The sequence below is a fragment of the Seriola lalandi genome, unplaced genomic scaffold, assembly GCF_002814215.2.
Source record: "Seriola lalandi dorsalis isolate HSWRI2012SDOR001 ecotype SW California unplaced genomic scaffold, Sedor1 jcf7180002054519, whole genome shotgun sequence".
NCBI classification, from domain to species: Eukaryota; Metazoa; Chordata; class Actinopteri; order Carangiformes; family Carangidae; genus Seriola; species Seriola lalandi.
The window spans coordinates 3,358,080-3,377,271 of NW_019525072.1; the positions used below are offsets into that span (position 1 = coordinate 3,358,080).

The window sequence follows — 19,192 nt, forward strand, 5'->3', positions numbered from 1 at the left end:
ACAAGCCAGAACTGTCCTCCTACGCATGTAAACACACTAACAAAAAAACAATCGGACATGATTCTTAAAAACAATTTATTTGTTTTGAAGAGAGGCCATGCCATTTGTGTGTGTGTGTGTGTGTGTGTGTGTGTGTGTGTGTGTGTGTGTGTGTGTGTGTATATATATATATATATATATATATATATATATATACACACACACACTGTCATTTAACATACTATTCTTTTTTTGCTGTAAAATAAATCTGATACAATTAGACTTTGCACTGCAAGTCCTGTCATGATACATAATCATACATTTATATATACAGATTTCTACCAACTAGTTTGATTTCATTTGCTTATCCCAGGGCCCTTTTTCTTGGAACCACATCTTTTTCCACACTGAACATATTCTAGCTGCCTTTAGCGTGTAGCAGCCCACAGAAATATTGTTGTATTAGCATTAAGGCAGCAGCAAGCCCTGCGCCCTGAAAATCATTTAATACTGGACTCGTTGTCTGAACCCTGGGATAAACAAAGTCGTCGTCTGGGTTGAAGAGCGAACTCTGACATCCAGCACTGGCTCCACTCCTGCTCGTCTTTGGCTCACACACACCCTTTAATTATGTTTTAATAGCACTGAGATCACACACAAAAATATTCCCACCAGTTTCTTTTGTAAATTAATCCTTTAAAGGTTTCATTCATGAAACCTCATAGATGTTCAAAGTTCTATGGCCAAATGATGCAGAGTTTCCATAACCTGTCAGGTAATACTGTCATCTAAATGTATAGCTAAGGATGCGTGGAATTTTTTTTTTTGAGCTGGAACAAGAACCAGGCCGCCAGAGTTCGTTTTCCATCCATTTTTCATTTATAAACCCCAATTCTGTAATGTCTGCAAAACCAGCTGCTTTCAACAATTTACTTTTAACGACAATATGTCCTGAAAGTATCATTCGATTTGACACAGTCTAAATATAAAAAATATATTTTTACATATATATTTGCTTATAAAATCTAATTGGAATGGACATGGGGATATAAATAAAAGTGAAACAAATTCTTTTTTTTTCACATTTGAAGTAAAAAAACAAAAAACAAAAAACAAAAAACTAAATCAAATTTGGTAAAGAGAACAAAACATTCATTTCACATAAAAGTGCATCTGATTCAAAATTGATCCTTAAGGCTTCTCCGTCAGGGATGTTTGGGCGAGACACACATGGACAGTATGATCTTAGGCGAAGGCAACAAAAGTCACATATTAAAGACTTTAATTTGTACTTTTTTCTGACCATAAAAAGCACTGTCTGCTTCCCTCTCACAAATAACTGATACCATGTCCATACCATAGTCCTTTATGTGTCCCTTTTTGGCATTTTGTAGGCTGAGAACACTTGTGATGCAGAGAAGCTGCAGGAGAAAGATGGCAGGCAGAAGGATAAGTCACACTGAAGCAACAGGTCGAACAAGACAGAGGAAGGTCACTTTAAAGAGGAAAAATCCACACTCAGTTCCTCTTACTATTACATGACATCCTCATGCTTTATGCTGTACTGAATTGCACTGATTCTTTTCCAAAATGCATTAAAGCAGCTCCAGACTTATCTGGTTACTTTAACATATTAGGAAAAACTGCACTCATGATAGTGACAGTGGAGAGAGTTTTATTTTCTTTGGAGAAAGATGAAGAGGTATAATAGCTGCACAGCCCCAGTTTGTGCCTCTCATTCATTACTATTACATTCAAGTCACAGTGTGAAGCACCTGTTTCACTGAAAAATAAATTGCTGGCAATTTTTGAAAATTGCCAGGAAAAAATATTATCTTTGCTGCACAATTACAAAGATTTTAACCTGTTTTCCAGGTTGCGACTGTTTTCTGATCCAAAGGAAAGATGACGGATGGAAATGACATGTCTTTTCCTAATTTATACATAATGTGTTCATATTTTTCTTGTGTTGTACAAAAAGAGCGAGGATGTGTGTGTATCATTTCTAGTTACCTGAAAAAGAAAAACAGTTGCAACTTAAGAAGCGTGTTAAAAAATCTCCCTCTCTTATTTTTTTTTAATCATCCACCAGACAGAATATTTTTTCATCCAGATGGTTAAAAAAAAAATCTTGAAGAATTCTTGAAATAACTTCAGAGCACTGGTAAGTGTTGTCAAACACAACCTGAGCTTTTCAAAGATCACTTTGTAATTATCTTTCAAAGAAACAAATACTTAGATCTGTACCTGTAATGGTAAGACTGCACATGAGAGCCACAGACTGGAGCTAGCAGCTGCAGTGCATTATGGTCTATTGAGACCACTGACAGTGGAGAAGTTTGTGTTTTTGGCTTGGATTGCTAAACAATGTCCTTTGTCTTCTGAGGGGATGAAACCAAAACATGAATCAGCTCATTCACTACTGAAGCTTTCTATAGCTGAACATTATTTTTTTCCATTAAACTCCAGTGTAGCTACTCTACACGTAACTCCACGTGATATCACTCCATCTGTGTTTTACTGAGACTACACACACATGCAGCCAGAGATGCAAAGTGCATCTCAGGTAGCTTAAATAGCTTTTAACAGAGTTACAACTGTAAGGGTGGAGTTTTCTTTGTTCCAAAGCAGGAACAGAAACAGGAAGTAGTTGCAAGTTGCAAAAGTTGCCAAAGTTGGGAAAAAAAGAGAGAGAACAACTTGTCCAATTAACACTGTAGTGCACCAGTGGAGTTCAACATCCACTGAGCAAACTTGAGCTTTAGGCCTGCTGTAGCTTTAAAATGTTGCTCAGCTAAATATTTAAAAGTCAAACACTTGGAGCTTCCTGGCATTTCTCAAAACTGCCCAACAAGTGAATGTAAACACAGGAGTTAATACTTTATAAAGACACAACCGGTGCATGAGCTCTGACTCAATGATGCTGGAGTGCGGCGCATCTATGTGTTTGTATCTGACAGAGATGAACACCCCACCAGATACTTAACCTGTGTTTTGTTTCCCCCTGGTGGTGACTGCTGTATGAGCATTGGTCTTCAAAGCACTGCGTTGACTGCAGCTGTCAAACTGTCGCTTCTTTGGATTTGTGTGAGTGGACTCGGACTCTTCCCTTGAAGCATCTGCACGGTGGCTGAAGGTCAGTGGGTTTAACACTGACATCCAGGCCAGTTCGACGTCCGGTCTTCTGTTGTGGAAGCTACAGATACTGCTGAGGCTACTGTGCCGCTCTGTGGTTAAAGTTCAGAAACCAGGCAGGTTTCAGCACAGAATCTGCGAGAAGGGATGTCTGAGCAGCTCCTCAGCACTCGGCCTGTGTTTGGCCTCCACAAAAATGCACCGGATAAAGTCCCGTGCCTGGTCAGAGGTGTGCGAGGGTAACAGTGGGTTTGTGGGCTGGGTGGCGATCTTGAATATGGCTGCCATGGCCTCATATTCAGCCCAGGGAGGCTTTTCTGTCAGCATCTCCACCACTGTACAACCAAGGCTCCTGTAAAAGACATGCATGATTAGGTTGGCTTCAGTTTAATCTGTAGGTTGAGTCACATTACAAGCTGAAACAAACACCACATATCATGTCTCAGCTACTCGACACTAAAGCTTTGAAGGAATGTTTTGAATGGAAACTTTCACACTTGCTGTCTGCACAGGGCCTCCTCCACCTGTTTGGGGAGGTACAAGCCCTCCTGGCAGCATTACTCCCCCTCCAGCCCGGGCTGAGAACCTGGAACATACCAACCTCTGTTACGACCTGTCTGACTGGCCTTCAGCCAATCACATCACTGAGCCTGGGGTCACCGTCCAATCAGATTGCATAAGAGAATGTTGACTACACTGTGTGGGAGAGTGTGGTAGGTACCGGGATACATACAGCGGGCTCCACACTTTATTAAAAAGATCACTGCGCTTCTGTCTCTTTAAGAGTAATAAGTTGGTGTTTTCTCTTCTTTCAAACATCCACATGTCTCGTCCCGTCAGCTCCTGGGATCCTATTCACAACCATCTTGCTGAATGGAGGTATTTCTACCCAGTCAGTGCATGTACGTATCCTTTTTCCCTGCTTCGAACTGAAGTATTTTTACTGAGAGAGTTAAAGCAGTTGGTAAAAACACACTTCCTATCAGGACGTTGCTTGTACTTAAAGTATGAAAAGCCATGATGTCTGTGTTTGTGCATGTCAGTCACAGTTGTCTAGTTTCACTCCAGCAGCATGATCAGGTATTACATTCCCTTGCAGTAACACATGCTTCATTGTTTGTGGCAGTAGATTCTCAGAGTAGCACATTTGTCACCTTCTAAATCCCGTTAAGAATCCATTTATATCTGATAGTCTCTCCTGAACTTATATCCTTTCCCCCCCTATTTTTATATTGTAAAATATATTTTACTTGCTGTATTTTTATTTTATCTTATTCAAATATTTACTTATTTTGTATGTGGGGGGGCGGGGGCGTTTGTCTATGTTGTTTTTTTTGTATGCTCATCACTTAAACAATGCAATAAACAGCGATTAAAAAAAACATTAAATTTATATCTTTTTTGTACATATGTCCTCATTGATAAATTTGTGAAATCTGCTCCACAGCTTTTAAAAAGGCAATTAAGGCATGCATCCTTCCTGTCACTCAAACTCAGTATACATCAGCTTCTTATTATCAAAAAAACCTATTTGCTAAAGAGGCCAAAAATATAATCATTTGCACCCTGGTTTTGTAAATCAATTCAGACTGGATTAAAATGTAGAAAACTACTAGCAATAATTTCAATTTAGAAACAACCAATAGTAATATAGATGAAGCCAGACATCTATGCAGTTGTATGATGAACTGGGATCAAAGTTTAAATGAAACTGCTGTGTATTACCAGACATCAGCCTTCCTGCCGTAGCCCTCGCCACTGATCACCTCCGGGCTCATCCAGTAGGGGGTGCCGGTCACCGAGCGGATGCCGGTGCCAGACATGCAGATGGTCTGAAGCCTCTTGCTGGCACCGAAATCTCCGAGCTTCACGTTGCCCGCTGAATCCCGCAGGATGTTGGCACCTGAGAGCCAGAGTCACACATGGGACACGTAAATATTTTATCTCAGCTATCATCTACCACAGATGGTTAAGACCCAAACATCTCCATACCAAAACACTGTCTAAACATTTATCTGCTGTTTAAACAGTATACTGCTCGGGCCTGTGTAGTTAAACAGGACTACCTTTGATGTCCCTGTGTACGATCATGTTGCTGTGCAGATAGGACATGCCCTCCAGGATCTGTCTCGTGTACTTCCGGGTCACATTTTCTGTCAGGGCGCCATAGGCCTTCAGCTGGTCCTTGACCGATCCCTGATATAAAGAAAGCAAACACGCTTTGAGATGACAGTGCAACAACTAACGGACTGTGAAGACATGCTTGTTTAAAAACCACAAACCACAGACACAGGGAGTAAAGGAGCTGGCCTAAAATCTGGAAACTGAAAGAGGTCTGTGATCCTGGGAGCAAAACTGAAAAACTAAATCAGGGAGTAAAATTTCACACACTTGTGTTTGTGTTTCCACAACATCTGAAGAGCTGTAATCAGTTTAACACATTTGTATGACACGTAAACTGATGCCAGAAAGGCAGAGACAAAGCAGCAATGATCTGCTCTATGATTAGTTATCCATGAACTCCAGGGAAACCAGCTGACTACTGGTTTAACAAAGTGCTGAGTCTTTTTTTCTAGGTTTTTTACTGTATTAGTATAATGGTCTCTTTATGTTGCTATTTATAGACAAGTACAGAAGTTGGCTACACACTGTAACTTTGGCCCAGGAACTAAACTGAAATGCAGTTCGTGTGAAATTCATCAATTCCTTAAATTATTCCTGGAAGTTCCTGTTGCTGGGAAGAGCCAGAAGTGTTTCTCCTCTTTAAAACTTATGAATAATTTCAGGGAGAACACAGGAAACACTTTTCTGAACACCTAAAATCCTTTTATGTTAAAACATTAAGTCATAGGAAATGTTAGCTTGAGGGAATTGATTTTTAGATTTCAACCATTTGTTCTGAGCCCCGGTTGACCCTGTGACATGAGAGCTGCTGGGACTCACCCCCGGCATGTACTCCATGAAAATAGTGAGGGTCTTCTCATTGTGATCCCTCAGACAGCCGTAGTACTGAACGATGCGCTCGTGATGCAGATTTTTCAGCAACTGGATTTCACACTCCAGAGCGCTGACCTCCTGCACAGACACATCGAGATGCAAGGAAATTACACACTGAACATTCAAACGCAACAGCTCAGAGATTAAATATGAAAGCTGTCATGTTTGAACAGTGCATCTGTTTTCATTTGCAAACAAAATACATGTTTCAAATATGTCTAATCCCTGCAGGCTCTCTCGTATCTGTTACCACTGATGACAAACAAATGTAACCATAAACACAGGGATGACAAACAGTCATTTATGACTGTGTGTGGAGTCTGCCAAAAGTGAAACCTAAAGCAGAGAGTAAATAAAAGCCAACAGTTCAGTTCCCCAAAAGAAGTTCCTGTGTTTACTTCAGAGAGTGAGGCAACAACAGAGAGAGGCACAGAGAGGCAGAGAGAGGCAGAGAGAAGCAGAGAGAGGGGGAGAGAGGGGGAGAGAGGGGGAAGTCAGAGACACACAAAGTAATCCCAAAGTCCCAGAACAGAAGCTGGTTTAAAAGAAACAACTGATTCACATCTGGGGGTGGGAGAGGAGTGTGTGTGTGAAGGGGTGATGGAAGGCCATGGCAACGCTGACCTGTCACCCTCCACTACCACCACAACACTTGGCTCTGACACAGATACAGGAAGTGACAGTGCATGTTTTCTCTGTGGCGGACAGGAAAAGACATTAAAATGGGGAAGAGGGGGTGGAGGGAGTAAAGATAACCTCTTCAATACAATTCTACTTGTTATGAATTAGTGAATTTTTTTCCTGCACATTGATTATGCCGTTTCCGTGTCAGAGGATAAAATAAAGTTTATGGTTTTAACTCCTGACCTAAAACTGAGGCAAAGATGTTTCGTTTAACACGGTTAATTCATTAATCCCAGGCTCAGTCAGTTAATACAAACTACCTGCATTCCAGCATAATGGCCTGAACAGATAAACATGCACAACCGATGAGGTATTTCTTGGTGATTTGTTATTAATCAACGAAGTAATGTTTAATATCTCACTGCAAAGTTTCAAGACATGAGTCATACTGTCAAAATAGTGAGGCAATGATAGATGCCATTTCCTGACAAGAGGTAAACGTTGTGTACGTGGTGTGAGCAATAAATATTTTTATATAAATGAAGCAGGGAATCAAAAAGAGAAACTGCATATGCTGTCTCTGTGAAAACAAGGATAACTGGACTCTCTATGTGATGGTAACTAGTTAGACTCTCACCTTACTGGTCTCTGGACTGTCAGGATCAAAGTGGACTTGCTTGGCAGCCAGCTCTCTCCCAGTGTCGACATCGTAACACAGGTAAACCCGTCCAAACGCTCCCTGGCCCAGGAGCTTCCCGCGCCGCCACGTCACTGGAGCGCTGGGAGCTGAGAAAAACAAAAAACAAAACACACACACACACACACACACACACACACACACACACACACACACACACACACGTTCATTTATGCTTTACATGAAATATACAACATGCCTTACATATGACAGGAAAGAGATGAAAAAGTGAAAAAGTAACATGAAAAAGTAAAAAAAAAAAAAAAACATTACAGAATTACAAAGGAAATATTTTCACTTTTACCCTTCAACACACATTGGTCACAAGCTAAGTTTCTCCCAGCTTCCCGACTTTAGCTAGGCTGAACATGTCCCAGGACACAGTAAGTCCTTATCCTTTAACCTGAGTTGATGTGCATTTTTAATGAGGCACAGTAGCTTACATGGTCATTTTTACTTTTAATATTTACTGCTCTGGGTTTCTTTCACAAACTTTACTGACCCACCCTTTTAAATACTTTTTTTTTCATCCTGCTAAAAGTGAAATCTGGTGGTAGCTGATTATCAGACACTTCAATTAAAAAAACACCAGCATTGGTTTTGGCCCTTGAACCCTGCAAAGCATCATCTATTTATCTCTTAAGAGTTCATGTTATCCTAAATAGTGAAGTGTGTTTTCTAAAATCAACACTCACACTTATGGGCAACAGAGCGATCCTGAGGGCGGAGCCTGCCCTGGGCGTCGACTAGCTGCCAGCTGCCCAGACTCTCCTCGCTGCCATTGAGTGACCGGCGTGAAGGCACGAGGGTGAACAGGTTCCCCTGGGGGCGACGGATCCGTGGAAATGTTCGACGCCCTGGGGGAGATCGAGAAAGAGGCTGGCTGAGTTTAATGCCACATGAGAGAGAGAGAGAGAGAGAGAGAGAGAGAGAGAGAGAGAGAGAGAGAGAGAGAGAGAGAGAGAGAGAATGGAGACATCTCACCTTCACTGTGGTCCTTATGATGCAGGGAGACATGGTACCTACGAGGATAGGTGCCTCCCTTTCCCGCTACCCTGTCATACACATGATTCTCCCTGTCTGAAAGCAAATATCCACAAGTCAAAGGTCAGCAGGATTATTCTGTGATTCAACCACAGTTTAGCTCATCTGCATACTGAGTTATACAGCATTCATGTGAGCGACTCTATTAGTCTCCCTTACAGCTTATACTTAACTTGCAAATACATAAGCTTTCAGCTGGTCAACACAATTTGTATAAGTTCTGTGGTCACTACAAGAAAACACTGACTATAAAGAGTGGATTCTTTATCAAATCAGTTATGTTGTAACCTCGGTTTTTTACAGGAATGGCCACCAGGAATTCATTTCTCACAAATTGCAGCCAACGTAGAAATCTTCCATGGTGTCCTAGTGGTGTTACAGAAATCGGAGCATGGTGATGTAAAAGTGCTGCATTAACGCAATGTTCTCGCATCATTACTGGGAAACTTGAAGGGTGTGGGAAGCATCTTTTCTTGTGACTGCTCTCACCTGAGCACTCCTGACGGTTATCAGGGTAACTTTTGGCTCTGTGCATGCGAGACTTCCTCAGCGAGGGGCTGTGAGAGAAGACAAGGAGGAAAGAAGTGTGACAGATGCTCTCGAAGTACAACTGCCATGTCATCAGACTGTATTTGGGTATTTACATCAAACAGTTTTTTGGGTTTTGAAAATAAACGGAAAAAGCAACCACTGATTGCAAAGATGTGATGGAAAAATAAAACACGTAATGAGTTCCTGTGCAGGCAGGATTTGTTCTTCACCTGTCTGAGTTGCTGTCCAGAGACTGACAACTTCCAGAGACTGAGTTCTCTGCACTGCTCCAGGGATCCAGCACCTGTGTAGGGCATAATGGAAAATGGATGAAGAGTGTGCGCATGTGCTTTGTGTAAAGAAGAAGAAACTTTTTGGAGCATGAACCCAATATTACTAAATAAGCTTTTTAATTCTGGAGATTAATTCTGCTTCTTCATAACCTTAATCATTCACAAAAATGTATCCAAAATCCCAGAACAACAGCCAAGATACTTCCAGTGCTCATAACATTTTTAATGAGCAAAACAACTTCAGAAATCAGAAAAGGTCTTGATTCAAGCTGTTGGAGCTGAGTTGCTTATGTGAACAAATCTTAATAGTCTGAGTTCACAAACACACCACAAGCATTGGATTTTCCCCATTAACTGTGAAGCTCTGACTCACACACTGATCGCTGGTCTCAGGGATGAACTCCCCCTCACTGTTTATGCTGGTGTAAGAGCCTTGGCGGGCGATCCTCTGCTGGCGCTCAGGCACATAGCCAGGAGGCGGTGAGCTACGCCCCGTGTTCTGAGAACCTGGGATTAGACAGCAGTTATGAGCATAAAGGAAAAGATTAGATATACAAAAAATAGGAATTTAAAACAATTTTTGGACTTTACAGGCCTGAGGACTGGAAAGTGTATGAAAGTGTCAGCAACAATATACTTCAGGTACATCAGTTGATTAAATGGCAATGTGGTAAATGCTACTTTGCATAATGTTTTCTTCTGTGTTCAGATTTATTTTCTATTTTTTCCAGGGAGCGCCGACAGAACAAAAGCAGCCATGCAGTAGTTAGTAGACAACACTCATGCAACTCAAACACACACCCACGCAACAGCTTTTGTGATACGGTCGTCATGAAAGGCATTCTGATTTAACAGCTGAGAACTGGGTTTAGTGTTTAGGGGCTGCTGCTGTTATGAAGTCCAGATCTCAAGCCGCTCTGCAGCCACTGTGACCCCCTGCTCCAGAGGAAAAAAAAAAAAGATCCTAAACCAGGCCACTGGTCCACCACACTAATAGAGCTCCATAATCTGATTGGCTGCTGTCCAGCAGGCATCGTCTAGTGATGGTGAACAGGAAAAGGAAGAGGACCCATTGCTAGAAGGGGAAGCCAAAGAAAGAACAGCCAGAGAGAGCGAAGGCGACAGAAAGGGAAATTGAGGTAGCAAAAAAGAAGCGGCAGAGGCACAATGACATGACAGCTACTCATAGATGAATATTTACAGAACATTGAGGCTTCTAAGAACTTTTACTTTTCCTACTTGGACACAGTGTGTGAGCCATGTTGTTGCATGTTGCAGATAAGATTAGAGAGGACTTTGAATTGCAGTTGAAGATATGTACCGGTTGATAGGTGGCGCCCTCTGGGCTCAGCGGCTTGGTACACCGTGCTGACGTCTCCGGTGGACTGGGAGGACTTGATCCTCACCTGTTTACATGGCGCATGGTGGGAGGGGGAGGAGGCCTAGAGGTGGAGACAGGAGAGGACGACAAGAGGTTTAAACACAACCACAACACGTGATGAAACCACGGCTCCATGTCAGCAATCCAGTAATGGAAATAAATGAGGAACCTTGATTTTTTTCACAATATGGCTCTGTGATGAAGAAATGGTACGCTGTAAATGCACGCCCTGTGTGTGTGTGTCTCACATTGCTGTGCTCCTGAGTGAGCAGCAGGATCCTGATACTCTTCATGTTGGAGCTTCGGTCCAGCAGGTCGATCGCCTTGTCCAGGTCGTCCTGACCTCGCAGAGGGATGGACAACTGCCAGGAAACAAGACAATCACATTAACACTCACACAAAATCAACAATACATGTAAACAAACACAAACCAGGGTTCACAAGCATACGACGGCTGCACAAATGTTCTGTCGATACATCAGATACGGAAACACACAGAAAGCATATATGTACACACAAACATGGTCAGAAATGTCTGTGGAGCTTAATTAGTTGATTAATCAGCAGCTATTTTCTTAATTGATTGACATCATTTAGACTGTTGTCTTGGGTTGAAGGAAATTGGAACAATTAACAGTGTTTACAGTTTTACAACGCAAAATCTATTTAATCCCTACATTTTATTAGCCATCTCATAGGATAAACAGTTCACTGATTAACAGAGAAAAAGATAAAATAAAAATTATAATCAATAACTGACATGTTTGCACACATACACAATAAACAATCAGTGTCTAAGACAGAGAGAGAGCTGAGTGAGTGGGGAGAGTCTTCACTTTACCTCGTTGTTCATATAATGCAGGTCTAACTGCTGCCCAAAGACACTCTTAACTTTCTGCTGGATTTCCTCGAACTGCACAGGCCGCCCGAACATCAGGATCCTACACATCAAAACAGAAAAATCACACAGATCCGTAGACTATGAGAGAGATGAACTGGCTGCTAGGGAAACTGCTTTTGAGTCACTTGCACACGTGCAAGCAAAATACACACAGGCTGCTGTGTTTAATGAGTGCAGATTCCTCTAAGTACACCTTGCATATTTGTGGTTTGTACTGGCAGCCACAGGCTAACCACAGTCCTTTCCTCATATTATCCAGCTCACATACCAGTCTGAATTAAGTGCTGGAGTGAGTGTTGGACTCTGAGATGTGCTCTTTCTCATGAACTGGAACATGTGACAAGAGCAGCATGTGAGAGAGTGTGTTTGGGGAGTGTTTATGCTCACTCTCACTTGCATATGGATGTATACATGTATGTAGAATACCTTCACAACACACACAGCATGCATGCAAATAAAGCCCAAAATAAACTTACCTTCTCTCTCCCGAGAACTCAAACTTTATCCTGACATCGTCCTGGGGGCAAAGCAGAAACAGGAAGTTCAAGAGGTGGACAAAGGAGGTCATCAGAGTTCATCACACGAGAAAGACTGGGCTGATATTTGAATTATTTTACCATAAACATAACTGTCAGATAAGTGTTTTTTCCAAAAGAACACAACTCAAATAGTTTGACTAGTGGGAGCTGCAGTACTTTAAGCCCAACTTGCATATGTGATGTCTTCCCCTGTGGGTCTTACACAAAGATTGTTTAATGGAAAAACACATCACTTTGTACTTTTTTCGTTGCATCATCACTTCTGAAAACCCACATCCTCTCATAACAAATGCAAACTACGTTATTGAGTTGGGAAAATGGTGGAGACTATCTTCCCAGGAAGGGGGGGGGGGGGCATCCCTGGTTTTACCTTGTCCATGAGTTGTCTGCATTGGTTATTCTCTGCAGCTGCAGCTCAATGATACTGGTCATATACGAGGGTGGGTGGTCTACTGGCCACTTTTCCACACAAGCAGAATATATTTTTAGAGAAGCAGTTGAAAATAACTGGATTTAATCTATTTCAGCTGAATGAGAACCATAGTTGTGGGTGGTTACTTCTCAAAATCATCTGTCATTATGCTAAATGAGGTAACTGTGTGGTCCAGCTATAATACTATAAGCAATGAGAATATACCTGAGTGGGTGATACCCAGTTACATGGTGTTTTATTATACCAGTTGTCAATAATAAAATATTCAATGGCTGACACACCCATAGTCATGAAGATAAAGAAATACTCTGTCAGCATTTGAGAACCTCATGACTCATTCATACAGGTCACAACTTAAAGGCTGTCGAATTTACAGCTGTGTTTAAATGGAGAGTTGAAGATTTGTGCTGTGGACAGAAGCCAGCTACGTTTATCACATTTCTATTCAGGACTTTTATTTAAGCTTTTATTTTGACGGTCAGCAGACACTCCTATATTGCTGAGGGACACTTCAACAAAACACAAGGCTCATGGAGAGACATCTGTGGGGTTGAACCTGAGATCTTTCAGGATCTTTCACCTCTTCACAACTACACTTCTGAAACCACTTCAGTTGTTTTTAAACTTAACTTTCATACTGTATTTACATGGAGAAGACCAAGACTCTGTGACAATCAAGGCTCTACACTGAGGTAGGTCTTGATTGTCACTGAGTCTTATCACTAAGTTTTCTACCTTATGTGAAACCAGGGTTCAAATCCTGGTTCATAAAGACAACTTTAAATTAGCTTTATCTTCTAAGCCATCTAGAAATCAGCCATTCTTTCTTTAGAGCTAAATTGTGATGCACTGGTTGGTTCTGTACCTGTCTGTTGGTCTGAGCCGGTGTCTTGGGTTTGCTGTTGTCATATGACAACACAGGCTGGCGCCGCGTCATCTGAAGGGCAACCAGGTCCTTCATTATGGAGTGGAGAGCCTGTCTCTCATCTGGAGAGGATAACAAGTTGGGAAAAATACACGATTAGAGTGCAGTTTGGAAAATGGATGGTGTGAGTGTGTATGTATGACAGGAAGAGAGAAAGAGATAGAGATACGAGCCCTTCGCACTTAGCTCTGTAATAAAAAGGTGTGTGGAGACAATTAGTCATCTTTAACTACAGCCATATTGAGACTATCCTGTGACATGGCATTAGAGTCAGGAAAGGACTGCAGTGTTTTTGATATGCCTATTCCCACGTTTGATTTCAAGGCGAGCTCTGCCTGGGCTGGACGAAGTCACGAAGAGAAAATATTCTCCTTGTGTAGCTTGGACAGACATCACACGGCCCCAGGGCAGCGGAGAGAACCAGACCCCCATCTCCACAACACTGAAAACCAATCCTTCACTCGACAGCGTCTGGAGCAGCAGCAGCTCGCACAGGCTTTGGCCTCAGGGATGGTGTTTGGTGTGAGTGTGTGTGTGTGTGTGTGTCTGTTTTTATCTCACGCTGCAAGGAAACCGTGCACTAAATGTCTGCCTAACATCAGGGTTTAGAAGACTCACTCATTGTGGCGACGTTGCGTACGTGGTCTACAAAGCCAGTCTTCAGAAAACTTGTGTCTGCTGTGCCACGGCCTGTAGTGATGAAAACAGAAACCAATTAGTAATAAGCTTGTAGTAACTGAGGCTGGCATTGTTCTTGTTAATATTTTGCTGCTTGGAGACAGAGCATCAGAATGTGACTCTCTGAGTCAGACAGGAGATGACATGACCAAGGTTATCAGCTAGTCTCACAAAACCTGTCAGTATGGAAATACCTCAGTCCATAAAAAGTCACCTTAGTGGGAAACATGAGAGTCATCAGAAAAAAAAGAATCACAGTATGAACTGCAGTGTTTGGATGAAGGCTGGCATGACAAAGAGGCTGTGCCCTTACTACATGGTATCTCTGTAATTGAATTACACAATATCATGTTTTAATGTGACGTTAAACAGAGAACCTCATTTTCATTTAAAGCACAAGCCTTTTTTCATGTTTGATTCCTTGCAGACCTGAAGGTTTTTCTGACTGAAGGCCTGAGTGAATGCAGTGCATGTGAGAATGTGTGTTGTGTGCGTTTTTTGCCCATGAGAAAGAATGACAATTGAAAACGGCTGAAACTCCAGCTACACTGGCAGAGATCAGTCTGGCACAGTTCATACGAGAAGAATGTTTTTTTCTGCCATTTTAAATATCTACCAGCTTTAAACTTCTCTGATTGCACGAGCTGCAGAAACCGAACTCAGCTGTGTTATAACTCCATTGTTGATGTTAACCGGGCAATATTATCTGCCCCGTTCAAGGCGTCAACAGCATTATAAACTGAGGCATTTCCTTCAATGGAGAGGGTTTCCCTCAAATTTGTACCAATAAACCGAGGAATTTAAACTAATTCAACCAAGACGAACAAAACAGGACTTTTTGACTTTTTGTTCTTGTAACTTTGAGATCTTTTAACATGAATTTAGTTTTCACAAATACATTAGATTATGGATGAATATTTCTTGGTAAAGTAGATATGACTGACTTTACTTTTAACAAAAGCGTAGAACTGGGAACAAAACCCAATCACTTACTAATCAAATCAGCGACGCAGGGATGCACTGATCTGACTTTATCATCCTTATTCCAGTTCCTTAACTCAGGTATCTGCTGATACAGAATTTGATCCGACACCAGTGCCCTCTTTTTCAAACATTTAAAACCTATAAAAACACATAACGCTCCTTGGAAAAACCTTTTTATGTACGGTAACTTGAAGACAGGAACTTTGACAAACAAACTGAATACAGCGTGGATCTGTCACACATGGACGATATTTGATCCGCTTAACAAGATCAATATCGGCACAGATATTGTTCTGGTGAATCGGATTGCTTGATCCTCTACTATAACTATCACTGTTAGGGCACAGCATATGTTTTAATCATGCCAGGATGATAATTAAAAATTTAGTCTGACCATAAGCCACAGAGAATGATTAAACAATTACATGTATGTGTTTATCTGTCTGAGTAGCATTGATAGGGCAAATTATGTCACTTTCATACAAGATTAGCCTCTAGCAGAAACCACTGGTCAATTATTTCCCATGACAGGTTCAAAAATCATGGAAAAGAGAAAGATGTAAACATAGCAAGTCCTTCACCTTGACTTGTGCTTTACTTTGCTCAGAAATACATTGTAGCAGGTCAATCAATCTACAGAGCTGTGTGGTTAGGAACTTGGTATGCCTAGAGAACCAGTGACTAGTGTATGACTATGACAAAGAAAACAGGACAACAAACAATACCACACACTGGTATGAAAAGTGTCTGAGGATGGAGCCTCCAGAGGAGGCTGCAGTTGTCTGAGGTTTTGATTTACACAGTGAGAAGATCAGCGAAGAGAGCGGGAAACTACTTCTGTGCATGAAATGGGCACCATCAGCACCTGAGGCAACTCACTGACCCAGTGGATTTCTGGGTAATAATCACCCACAGGAATGTCGGGCACGTCCGTCTGTGGTCGGCAGAGCGTTGCCACGTTGCTTTCAAGCTTCCGCCGCTTGCATGTTCCCCTGCCAGCGGAGTAAGTGCCAAAGACTTTTGTCCTTCAACCCTGTGAGCCTCATGCTTATGGCATGAAATAGCATGGAGTTTATGAGGTGTGCAGTTCCCCCAGTAGCTGCATGAATATACAGTCACTTCAGGTAACACAGAACCACCATCTCCTCTCTATCGAAATGTTCTCCGGTCCTGCGGACACAGGATCTGGTGCTGGATCCAGCACCGTGTAAGCTTAAATTGTGTATCTCAACGGGTAGTAAACAACACACCAACTAACCTCTATGTCAAATCCCCCAACTACCCTCTTCTCTCTCCTGCTTCTGCTGATTTTAATTACCTCCCAAGTGGAATGTGGAGAATTCAATGTAGAAGGAGGTTGCGCTCTACCAGTCCAGTCAGCTGTGCCCGCTTTATTTTCCTTGTATCACATTTCCAGGACTTGCAGGATTTACATGGATTTTCCTCCCCCCTCTCCTCTCTGTCTGCTTTGAGAGGTGTTTAGTCTGAGGCTGTTTTTCCCAGCCACAGTCCTCACTCTGTCTCTGGCCAGTGATGCATCTGGCCTGAGGGCTTCATAGCAAAATCCCCCGGCCTGATGTCTCTCCTGTTTCAGGTGCACATGTGCTTTGGATTCAGGGTAACCCACCACATTTAAATATTACTGCAATCTCAACAAGCTGCTAGGACTTGCCTTGGCTAAAGTTTCAAATGTGCCTTTGTAGTGTCTAAATGCATACAGATACATTCAAAAAATTTTTTGAAAGATAAGCAAAAGACAAATAAGACAAATGTTCAATCACAACATGCATACTCAGTGTGAGTTTTGGAAATGCTGCTTATACTGCATGTTCAGATAAAGAAAGATAAAAGACAACGAGGACCTTCTGTGACCCATACTTCAATCTGTTCTATTCAAATCTGACCACTTTAAGGTCAGAAAAAATAAATAAATAAAGGATCCAGTATTCCCCATCTGAATTATACACTCAGTTGGTAGTTTATAAGGCACAGAGAGCTAAAACGAATGCCATCTAATACAATAGTCCTGCAATAACTCATCCTCCATGATAGTTATAATGTTTAGTTTGTGTTGAAACTGTTTCAAAAAGGGGGGTTGATGCAACTTCATGGTCATTTTTGAATTTCCAGTTTATGGTGCTCATGAACTGTATTGCTTTATAAGGACGAGTGCTTCTATTATTTTGACCACCCTGTTTGTATCACTGAGGGTAGACTAAATAACAGAAACACCAATATGTATTACGTAATACAGTTCAACAACACCACAAACTACAACCGACAAAATTATATAATGTATTAGTTGAATCAACACCTCTCTACAACAATTTCAGTAAAAACATTTGCCTCTAACTTTCATGCAGGGATGATTTAGATTTATTTATGATTTACTAGCCTGTTAAACTGTCAACTGAATATAAACCTTTATGTTGAGAAATTATTTTTTTGCCTCCCTAAAAGTATTTTGCATACTTTGTTTGTGTACATCTGTTGCACTGGGAGATTTGGACTCATGACCCCAGTATTTAAAAAAATATCCTGGCTCCAGCTGTTTTCAAGCAGAAGGCTTACTTTTTCGATATGACACGAATGCAGCACAATTCACTCATCATATGCCTGTCATGCCTGTCACGTGCACAGCTCACATCCTCACCTGTCGCCTTGACGACCTCGGTCACCGGTGTCTCGCGGCAGAGATGACGCAGTCGGTCCACCCGTTGCTCATGCCCATCGGTGTCCTCAGTCAGACCGACACACCGGTGAGTGTGTGTGTGTTTGAGGCCACCATGGCGGGGCTGACCCCCCCAGGTAACGGGGACTCGTCTTCTTCAACGGAAAGTTGGAGCAAACACACAAACGGATACTTCCAGGTTGTGAAAACAAACAGGGTCACATCAAACAGCTGTGAGTTCTGCACAGAAAATGTTCCGATGGAAAAGCCTACACCAGACCGCTCCAGCTGTGGCACAAAGACAAACTTCTGCTCCGCTGCAGCCTCGGGTCTTTGGAAAACTCAAATTTCCAAAACATTTTCAGAAGTCACGTTAGACGTCAGCGCTTCAGGCTCGTGGGACACAGAGATGTATCCGATAACAGTGTTAAATGTGACCAGAAAACTACCAAACAAGGTGTAACAATAACCGTATGGCTTGTATGAAATCCATTTATGAGTAACAGGTCGCCAGAGGAAAAGACCGTACGATTTCCGTGATTTTGATGGCCTCTCTTCCTGCTAAGTTTGCAGATTTTCCCTCTGTGTTGCCAGGTTTGAGACCAAAATATTCTAGGCTGGAAAGATCTTTACTTTTATAATTGCACTGGATATAACTGCATCGCATTGCAACATGAGTTCGGATCTAAACATAATCATATACGAAAGGCCTATGTCTGACCTATAACAAAAGTACAGAGGAATTTGATTCAGAGAGCGACATAATTCAGACTTGCAGGAAAAGACGACCAAAATGACATTTGCAGAAAATAATCACTACCTATGTAGGTTTGTTACACAAAGAAAGTTGATTCGTTATGTGACGCGAAGTTGGATAAACTCCAACGATGTTTAGACTTCGCACAGCGTCGGACTCTTAAACTACGGTTCCTGGAGCATTCACATGAAAACCAAACTTTTATGTCAAGAGAACAGTCTTTTATCAGCGTCGCAGTCACAGAGTTGTCGCACGAAGTCTGTAACCAACCACAGTCCACAACTTTCACCAACCAAAACAAAGCAAGAAATAATCTTTAACCGAATACGTCAAACTTCCTGACAGAAAAATATCGCCACCGGAACCCGCTTTTATGCTTCCAACAAGTCATGAAAACTGTACTCCAAGGTTGTATCCATGTTTTCCAAATGCTTGACTCTCCGTCGTCCAAACGTACGTAAGGACATGGATTTATTCCCAGGGGGATTTCTGATTACTAAACTATCCAAATTAGCGCCGTGCAGCCGCGGGAACGCGCTGTTACTCGGTGGAAGTCTTCCCACGAGAGCGCGCCCAATATTATTAAAGGGGCGGACCAGCAGTGACGTAGATCAGACTGATGC

At 41.9% G+C, this 19,192-nt stretch overlaps 1 protein-coding gene across 1 annotated transcript; it reads right to left on the minus strand.

The window, feature by feature from the left end:
• Positions 1–58: 58 nt before the first annotated feature.
• Positions 59–19,124, minus strand: map3k3 (mitogen-activated protein kinase kinase kinase 3). Its single transcript, XM_023413941.2, has 17 exons — positions 17,795–19,124; positions 14,098–14,169; positions 13,420–13,541; positions 12,059–12,099; positions 11,523–11,622; positions 10,930–11,043; positions 10,622–10,742; positions 9,674–9,807; positions 9,238–9,311; positions 8,966–9,033; positions 8,417–8,512; positions 8,128–8,289; positions 7,373–7,521; positions 6,058–6,189; positions 5,181–5,310; positions 4,840–5,017; positions 59–3,466 (listed from the first exon to the last, which is right to left on the minus strand). The coding sequence occupies exons 2-17, from the start codon at positions 14,099–14,101 to the stop codon at positions 3,238–3,240; spliced, it is 1,854 nt and encodes a 617-aa protein (XP_023269709.1). The 5' UTR covers positions 14,102–14,169; positions 17,795–19,124; the 3' UTR covers positions 59–3,237.
• Positions 19,125–19,192: the final 68 nt, after the last annotated feature.